The 9,026-nt window shown below is 61.7% G+C and overlaps 1 protein-coding gene across 1 annotated transcript in view; it reads right to left on the minus strand.

Annotated features, from left to right (window-relative positions):
- The window catches only part of LAMA5 (laminin subunit alpha 5), a 60,044-nt gene extending 55,024 nt beyond the window's left edge, over positions 1-5,020 (minus strand). Inside the window, exons 1-2 of the mRNA XM_025039870.1 lie at positions 4,862-5,020; positions 4,505-4,660 (exon numbers count right to left, since the gene is read on the minus strand). Coding sequence (XP_024895638.1) covers positions 4,505-4,660; positions 4,862-5,020 — 315 coding nt within the window. The remainder of the gene's footprint in view (positions 1-4,504; positions 4,661-4,861) is intronic.
- Positions 5,021-9,026: the final 4,006 nt, after the last annotated feature.

The raw sequence follows: 9,026 nt of genomic DNA on the forward strand, positions 1-9,026 counted from the left end.
GCCCGTGTTCTTTTCACTGTGTTGAAATTTGTTTCATTTACTTTTATTATTTTATTGTTTGTTTTGCATCTTAAGCTCTGTGCTGGACCATTGTGGCCAGATGTCGGGACACCTGTGCTTATCACCTTCACACTGGCCTGGAAGACCCAAGGGGGCAGGCCCTGGGCTCCCCACCTGACCAGTGCAGGCGAGGACGGGGACTCGGGGTCCCCCCTGCCGCCACGGGGGGTGCAGACGGTGCAGCTGCTGGGGTGCATCCTCGAAGGCTGAACACAACGTTGCCGTGTGACCTGCACATCCCTCCTGGGGATGCTCAAAACTGACGCGGAGGTGTGTTCACACACACCCTGCACACGAACGCTCATCGCGCCAGAAGGCGGGGACGGCCCAAACGTCCATCAGTGGGCGAGCCAGCCGTGGAAAGGCACGGGGTTGGGTGCCTGCTGCAAGATGCACCAGCCTTGGGGGGCTGCCCAGGGACCCGGCCCGGGACAGGATGGGGGACCCGAGTGAGCGAGGCTTCGGTGAGAGCGGATGCCTGTCAGGCCTGCAGGCAGAACAGGCGAAGCTTTCTCAGGGCGCCCCTGGACCACCCACACAGCGGCTGACCTCACCGGCAGGTCACATGCTTCCTGTGGGCACGAGGGAGGCAGGCCTGTGTTTAAGGCCATGGTGAACCCAAGACACCCAACCTTAAACGGGGGACTGCCCCAGCCTGGAGCCTGAGACACCACAGGGTCCTCTCTGCAGAGAGGGCTGAGTCCCGGCCCCTCCCGGCCCGTCTCCAGCGAGTGCCTGCCAGCCGCTGGTCACTGTGCCGGTCAGCCCGCAGGCTTAAACCCCCGAGGCCTGACGGTGAAATCCACCTGCCCCCAGGAGGCCTGACTGGGGGGTCCCCTAGGGTCACTGGCACTTTGAGTATAAGTAACACTCCAACTCACTTCCATCTAGAGTCGCCCCAATTTCATGAAAAGGGGCTCGAAAATACTAGGAAGGTAGGGGAAAGGCAGGGGGTCCCCAACCAGTGGGCAGGGCTGGCCTGGGAGAAGGGAGGTGGGCCAGGTGATGAGGTCCCCCTCCAGAATCCCCCAGGTCCCCCGCTTGGGTGAAGGGGGGGTGGTGGGTGAGCTCAGCTCGAGTTTCCACATTTGTGAAACCTTGGTCGAGATCTGGGGAGATGCCGCCTGGGGGACCTACACACGACAGACTTGGAGGCCCCACGGGACTGGGGGGCTGGGCTCTGAGAGCTGAGAGCCCTGGCCCCTCCTGGGCTTGGTGACCTGGGGGCTGAGGTGCCACCTCCCTGGCCCCTGAGCCAACGGCTGATGTGACTTCCTGTGGCACCTCTGCCGCCCCACCTGGGCCTCTGGCCACATGCCACCCTGTGGGCCATCGGGGAGCTGGCGTCCCTGGTGCCCTCACGGCTGGGCCAGGCCAGCTTCTCGCGCATGTTCCCTCATGCAATGCTCAGAAAGTCCGGCTCGCAGAGGGCGACTGAGGGTCAGAGAGGCCGTGGCCGCCCCTGCTGGCCCCTGCACTGTGACGCCCAGGCCCTGTGCCACACTGTCCCCCACCCTGCCCTGGTCAGGAGCCTCCGCCGATGATCGCACCGGCTGCTAAGTCCTGGCCTTATCTCACCCCCCAGCCCCGAAGGCTTGCTTGCGGCTGGACATGTGCCCACATGCTCTCTAGTGTAGGCTGACGCCAAGTGTCCCCAACAGGTCCCGAGGCCCCGGTCCCAGGAAGCGGAGGTTAGCCGGGTCCTGCGGGAGGCTGAGGCGGACAGCCTCCGGGCCTCCCCTATTCCATCAGGAATGCACCGGGGCCCCCGTCCCTGCCCACCCAGGGGGAGGAATGTGGCAGAGGCTGCCGGGAGGGGAGGGGAGCGGGAGGCGGGTGGTGGGGACGCCTCCACCTCCCAGCATTCCCCGGGCCTCCCCACACCCATCCCCCGTGCCTGGCGCTCTGGGTCCTCCCGCCTTGGGCTGCAGGGACGCTGGGGTGACCGGTGTGAAGGGATGGCTCTTCAGCTGTTGCTGCATGACCCCATGGCCCCCAGAGGCCTTCGGCAGGGCCACTGCCCTTCGAAACCTAGGCCCAGGTGCGCCGGTGTTCTGGGCCGGGACCCCCTGCAGGGCCGTCTGGCACTGTGGGTGCGGAGCAGCGTCCCTGGCCAGTGGCACCGTCCGCTCCCTCAGCTGTGGCAGCCCAGCTCTGCCCTGCGTCCTGGGGAACTGTCCTAAACTCTTCTGAGATGAGAGGCTAATGGTTCTGTTCCCCGGGTCGTGAGCTCCCCGGGGACAGGGACTGTCCGTCCTAAACACTGCAGGGCCGGCGCCCACCCTGGGGCCCACGACGGTCTCCGGCCTCATATGGCCGCCCACAGCCACTGGCACAAGGTCTCGGCAGGTGGAGAGGCCCTGCTGGACGCCCGGGGCCTCAGAGCCCCCGTGTGACGGGTGGGAGGGAGAAGAGCCTGGGGCCAGACAGGCCCGGCCAGGCCCACCCACCGGGTGGGAGTTTGGGTCCCGGCCCTTTCCGCCCTGGCTGGCGGGCCGGGCAAGCCTTTGCTTCTGGGCAAGTTTCGGCAGCTGCCGATGCACGCAGCTGGCCGGGCGCTGGGTTGGGGCCCGGGGAGCAGGCCCTGCCACCGCCCAGCGGCCCGAGGTCCAGGGCCACTCTCTCCTCTGGTCCATCCCAGGCCCCCATCTGGGTGTCGCCGGGGCACGGAGTGGGGATGGGGGCCCCGTTACTGCTGCTCTTGAGTGTGCAAGTCCGCAGTCCCACCGGTGACCCCCCTCACGGGCTCGGCGAGCGGGGTGCGGGGATGCGGGGGAGCGAGGCCCCCCACTCCAGCACGAAGGGCCCCTCGGTGGAGCTCCGTCTCACCTGTCCACGCTATGCCCCAGCGCTCGCTGTGACAAGGGGGAGCAACTTCCTCTCCCTTGGCCTCGGGGTCCTGCCCTGTGAAATGGGCACAGTAGCCACCTGCTCACGGGGTCACCGCAGGGCCTCGGTGGGGCCTGTGGCGGTGCCAGGCTGTGGTCAGGACCCTCCATGGAGGCAGCGACTTGCCGGCCCAGTTACAGGGGGAACCAGCAGGCGGAGCCTCTGTGGTCCCCTGCACACTGCCACGTGGCGGTTCCTGTGCAGGTCTGCGACGGGCAGGCTCCATCCTCCCCCAGGCCAGTGACTGTGCAATGCTGCCCATTCCCTGAAGAGTGACAAGGGCCAGTGCCTGAGGGGCACGCAAGGTCGCCCCCCAGGCGGACAGGCCGCAAACAGACAGCTGGACCCGTTTCTGTGGCGCAGAACAGCGGCGGACGCGTGGGCGCAGGGGTCCTCCCCGCCCCGTCTACCTGTCCCCAGGTGCGCACGCGGAGCAGCCTTTCACAGCTCGTCACCCCTGCCAAGGCCCTTAGCCGCCCACTTCCTGTTGAACCTTCCACCTCCTGATGGGGAAAATGAGGACCAGAGAGCCCGGCCAGGGGTCCAGGCTCCTTCTGTGCAGGGGCAGAGGTCAGCCGGGAGCTGGGATCGGGCTGAGTCTGCGTCTGGGGCCTGCGGCCAGCTTAGGCCAGTTGGGCCTGGTGGGGTGCGTCCTGCAGCCAGCCCCTCAGCCTCCTCCCTCTGACCTGAAGCTCCACCCAGCTTGGCTGGACCGTCCTGGCCTCTGGCCAGCAAGGCGAGCCCTCGGCGTGGCTGTGGGACAGGCCAGCTGGACAAACTGTGTGCCTGGGACGGAAGTGCCTCCTTTCCTGTCCCTTGGCTCTGTCCTCTGTAGCCAGCCCCCCCGGGAGGGGTGGGGCAGAAGATGGGGTGTCTCGGGTGTTTCCCACCTCGAGTGTCTCTCCTGGGGTGGCCGGACCTCCAGGTGGACTCAGCGCCCAGCTCCAGCACCTTGACCTGTAACCGTGGAAGGGTGGTGGGAGCCTCCTGGGAGCTGGGTGGGAAAGGGGACTGGCCCCACCCCCGGACCCTGCCCCAGCGCCAGCGTGGTCAGCAGGGAGCCCTGCCCGCGCGGTGGACGCGGAACTCCGGGGCTGGGCCCTGCAGGGGTCGCGGTCCTTATCGCGTGCAGGTCCCGTCACGATGGAAACGTCGAATGCAGTGAAATGAACAAGGCAGTAAAACAAACGGCAGCATCAAGCAACACATCTGACACGAAGCGAACGGAGCTCAGGCCCCACGCCCTGGTCAGTCAGGCCTGGCCCACGGTCAAGGCTGCACGCCCGCCGTGACCCCTTGAGCCCCACCACACTGGGGAGGACCAGCGGCTGCCTGCGTCACTCAGACCGGAGCCGCCCCCTGAACGGCGGCTGGGAGGCGGTGGCCCCAGGACCTGCTTGGTGTGGTTCACTGAATCCGCACGCTCACATTGCCCAGGATCCCCTCTGGGGCAGGGACCCTGTCAAGAACTCAGTCTTCTCTCAGCGGAGTCAAGTGCAGGTGGGACAGTCCGCATGGGTGGGAGCTTATCCCTTGGCCCTGACCCGCTGCTCACCCCGGTCAGGAAGGAAGTGTCCTGGTTCGAGGCTGTTCCCTTCCACACAATGCGTCTCAGGTCGGCCTGGCCCTGCCGGGCCCAGAAATAGCTGATCTGAGAGGAGGCGGGAGCCTCCCCTGGAGGGCTGCAGCGCCAGGTGCGACAGCCTCCTACCTGTCGGTGAGGTGAGCTCACAGGTGGTACTGAGAAGGGGCAGGGCCGCTGCACAGACACCAACCACATGCACTGGCCACTGTCGTCTGTCTGGACAGCCCGAATTGGGACCGGTACAAGACTGGGGTGGTTACAGAACAGCTTCTGAAGTCACCAGTCCAGGATTCGAATCTATCCACGTGAACTGGGGACACGACATACCAATGATGGCGATGGCGATGGTAACCACGGTAGTGAGGGTGACAGTGGCGATGGTGATGATGGGACAATGGTGATGATGGTGATGATAGTGCTGGTGATGATGACGATGATAGGGACGGTGGTGATGACGACGATGACGATGATGGGGATGGTGGCCATGGCGAGTGCTGCCATGCTGAGGGCCTACTGAGTGCCACAGCCTTTCTGAGCACTGCATGTGCGTGAATGCAGATGACCCCAGGCCTGCGGGATGACTCCATCATCATTGCCCCTGACTGACAGCTGGGAGGAGGAGACAGCCATCTTGTTTAAGGTCACACAGCCAGGAGGCAGAGGGACAGCATGCGCTCTGCCTGTGATGCTGACGTATTGGCAGTCGAGGTTGTGTAGAGCAGCCCCCCCGACCCCCGCCCCCGGCCGTGGACCAGTACCAGTCCCTGGCCTGTTAGGAACCGGGCCGCAAAGCAGGAGGTGAGTGGCGGGTAAACGAGCGAAGCTTCATCTGCATCTGCATCCGCTCCCAGCGCCAGCATCACCGCCTCAGCTCCACCTCAGACCATCAGGCGTTAGATGCTCATAGGAGCCCCGGTCCCTGGTGCCACAAAAGCTGGGGAGCACTTTGAGGGCAGGAAGAGGTGCATGTTCCGGAGTGGCCAGGGGGTGCTCCAGAACCCTGACTGGAACCAGCTGCTGATCTGAGTCCCTGACGGTCGCCCTGGGACTTGCCCGCTCTGACGTGTCAAGTGCCAGGTCCTCCCCGCTCCCTTCATCCCACCTGGCCTCTGGCTCTTCCCCAACCCGGAGACCCCTCAGCGGCAATTTATCCCCTGGGCGAGGCCAGGGGCCTGGAGCCCAGGGAGGGGACTCAGCCAAGTGGGCAGGGAGCAGACCCGCAGTCTGGCTTTGGGCCCCTCCCAGGGCTGTGTGCAGGGCCAGGTGCGGCTCTCGGACGCCCTGCAGTGGCTGCTGGGGACAGTGCAGGTGGGATATGGGGGCATTCCTCCCAGCTGCCAACATCTGGCAGCTTGCGGCCCGTCCCCCACAGGTGCCAGGAGGCCCTGCTGCCGAGGCCCTCTCTGCTCCCTCCAGGGACCACTCGCTCCTCCCTGTAGGGTCTGGGACTCTGGATGGCAGGGTTTCTTAACAAGGGCTCACCCAGATTTCACAGGCCCAGGGGTGGGGACCAGTTTCCCTTTGAAGACCTTGGCCTCGGGACCAGCCCAGGGAGAGGAGACTGTGGTGCCTATGCCTGTGCGCCCATGTGCCTGCGTGTCCTACGGTCTTAAACATTTGCTCTGATTGTGGTAGAATGTGTGACAGGAAACTTCTCGTCCGTTAAGTGTACATCTCGCTGGCATCACACTAATGACATACTACTATGCGCGCTGCCCATCTTCAGAACTTTTTCAAACGCTACACCCATTGAACACCACCCCCTCCTCTCCTCAGACACTGGCACCCACAATTCTCCTCCCTGATTTTGATGCTAAGTAGCTCATGTAAGTGGAATCATGCAGTATGTCTTCTCGTGGCTTATTTCACTCAGCATTATGTCCTCAGGGTTCATCCATATGCCTGTGTCACAATTTTCTTCCCCGTCCAGGTTGCATGATGCTGTTTTACGCGCTTGCATCCTGCGCTCTCGTTCATCCGTCAATGGCCGCTTGCGTTGCTTCCACCGTCTGCTGCTGCGAATACGCAGCTGCGAACGCGGGTGTGTGAGTCCCGCCAAGACCCTGCTTTCAGTTTTTTTAGGAAGGTATCTGAAGACGAATCGCTGCATCAAACGATGATTCTAGCTTTAACTTTTTGAGCAGCCGCCATGTTGTTTTCCATGGCAGCTGCACCATTTTACGTTCCCACCAACAGTGCACAAGGGCTCCCGTTCCTCCACGTCCTCGCCAGGGCTGTTTTTTAAATTTTTAAATGGATTCCATCCTACCGGTGTGAGCGGTATTTTCACTGCAGTTTTGAGTTGCATTTCTCTGATTAGTGACGTTGACCATCTTTAAATGTACTTAACCGGTCATTTGTTTATCTTCTTTGGAGAGACGTCTGTTGGAGTTTTTTGCTTACTTTTGCATCATTTTTTTTTTTTTTTTATACTTACTGGTCATTTGTTTATCTTCTTTGGAGAGACACCTATTGGAGTTTTTTGCTTACTTTTGCATTTTTTTTTTTTTTTTTACTGTTTAGCTTTAGTTCTCTATTTTTCTAGATATTAATTCCTCATCAGATGTACTTATGATCTGCAAATGCTTTCTCCCTTTCTGTAGGTTGCCTTTTTACCCTGTCAATGGTTTTTTGATGCACAGATTTAAATATTTTCATCAACTCTTTTTCGTTGCCGTTGCCTGTGCCTTTGGTGATAGCTCTAAGAAACCACTGCCAAATCCAAGTTGTGAAGCTTTTGTCCTGTGTTTTCTTCTAAGGGTTTTATAGTTTTAGGTCTTTCATTCAGGCCCTTGATCCATTCTGAGTTAGTTTTTGTATGTGATGTGAGGGAAAGGTCAACTTCATGTGGATACTTAGTTCTCCCAGCATTGTTTGTTGAAAGGATGGTCCTTTCTCCCTTGGTCTTGATACCTTGTCAAAAATCCTTTGACCATCCATGTGAGGGTTTATTTCTGGGGGCTCTACTCTGCTGAATACTCAAGGAAGACCCTCTGCAGACCTGCCTTTGCCATTCGCTCGTTTCTGGTGCTCTGGTACCGGGCAGCCTGTCTCCTGCCCTCCAGCTACGGAGAAACCCTTGGCGCCAGGCCCAGCACCCAAACGCAGATGCGGGAAGGTCGGCCATGCCAATCCCCAACCACAAACGGAAATTGTTTTGTCCACGTCACGTCTGTGCACGTGTTGGGAGCATATAGCACGCACCCCAGGCTACAGAACGGGATGGCCTTCCTGGAAGGCCTGGCCTCAATGACCTCACGCCCGGAACCCAGTGGAGGCGACTGCAGACACCCTGCCCACATGAACGCTGGCTTCAAGGGGGTCTGCAGCCTCAGCTCCCACCAGGCCCAGATGGTAAATCCTGTCAGAGCCACACTGACGTTGGCAGGGAGTCAAACGGGGTGCCGAGAGGCCAGGGTGAGGATCATTTACATTCAGTCAAGCTTGTCCCCCACTACAAGCAGTTCCAGAGGGAGCACCGGCACCGCCAGGGACAGCCCCTGCCACCCAGAACTAGACGTGGGCCCGGGGAACCTGTGGGAGCCCACTGGAGGATGAGGGCTTGCCAGGCAAAGGGGATTCCTGGGGCTCGGCCTCGCGCAGCGCCTACAGGGCAGGCAGGCGATACACGGTCTCAAGCCTGTCAACGGGCCTCCTATTTCCTCCGGAGACAAGCCCCAAGCGGACGTTTCTGCCCAGGGGCTGCTGCGCAGCACGGGAACGCCGGGCAGGGACTCCGGGAGGCCAGCTCCGCCGGCTGCGATGTTCAGGCTTTTTTTTTTTTTTTAACAAATCAGGGTAATTGACAAAAGGTATTTGGCATCAGTAGTAAAGATTTTAACCATCATGAACTACAAACATGGAGAAGACGAAATACTGGCTTGATAAATCCTTTCTATTCTTCATTACTTGGGCTTTTGTAGGAGGTTTTAAACATTTGGTCATACAGAATCCGGCGTTCTTCACTAATGGGTCTTGGCAGCAGGGCCGGGCCTGGCATAGGCCCTTGTCCGTCACTGCCGCTCTGGAGGACGGGGGAGGTGCTGGGGGTAGCGGAAGGCGCGGGGCCAGGGCTGTGGGTGTGCCTTGTTCTTTCCTCCTCCGCCTCGGTTTCCGCCCCGAGGACCCCGGCACCAGCTCCGCCGCCCGCCCCGACCGTCCCTCGCTGGGGCCCGGCTCTCTGCACCGCCTGCCCTGGTCATCAACCTTCGCAGGGCCAGGTCTGCGTCTGCCACCCCGACAGACAGCGCCCAGGGCACTGCTCGTCCCCAAGGCCGCTCGTTCGCACTGCGCCCGCCCTCGTCGACGCGGGGTGACTGGGCGACGGGGAGCCGGGACCCGCGGCGCAAAGGGGTCTCCGGCCCTCCAGGCCGCCAAGGCCGCCTCCGCCCCTCGCGCGGCGGGGACACTAGCGGCAGGCAGCACGCGCGCAGGGCTCGGGGCCTGCCCCGCCCGCCCGGGAGCGGGAGCGGGAGCGGGAGCCGGAGCGGGC

The sequence above is a fragment of the Pteropus alecto genome, unplaced genomic scaffold (genome assembly GCF_000325575.1).
Source record: "Pteropus alecto unplaced genomic scaffold, ASM32557v1 scaffold45, whole genome shotgun sequence".
Lineage (NCBI taxonomy): Eukaryota > Metazoa > Chordata > Mammalia > Chiroptera > Pteropodidae > Pteropus > Pteropus alecto.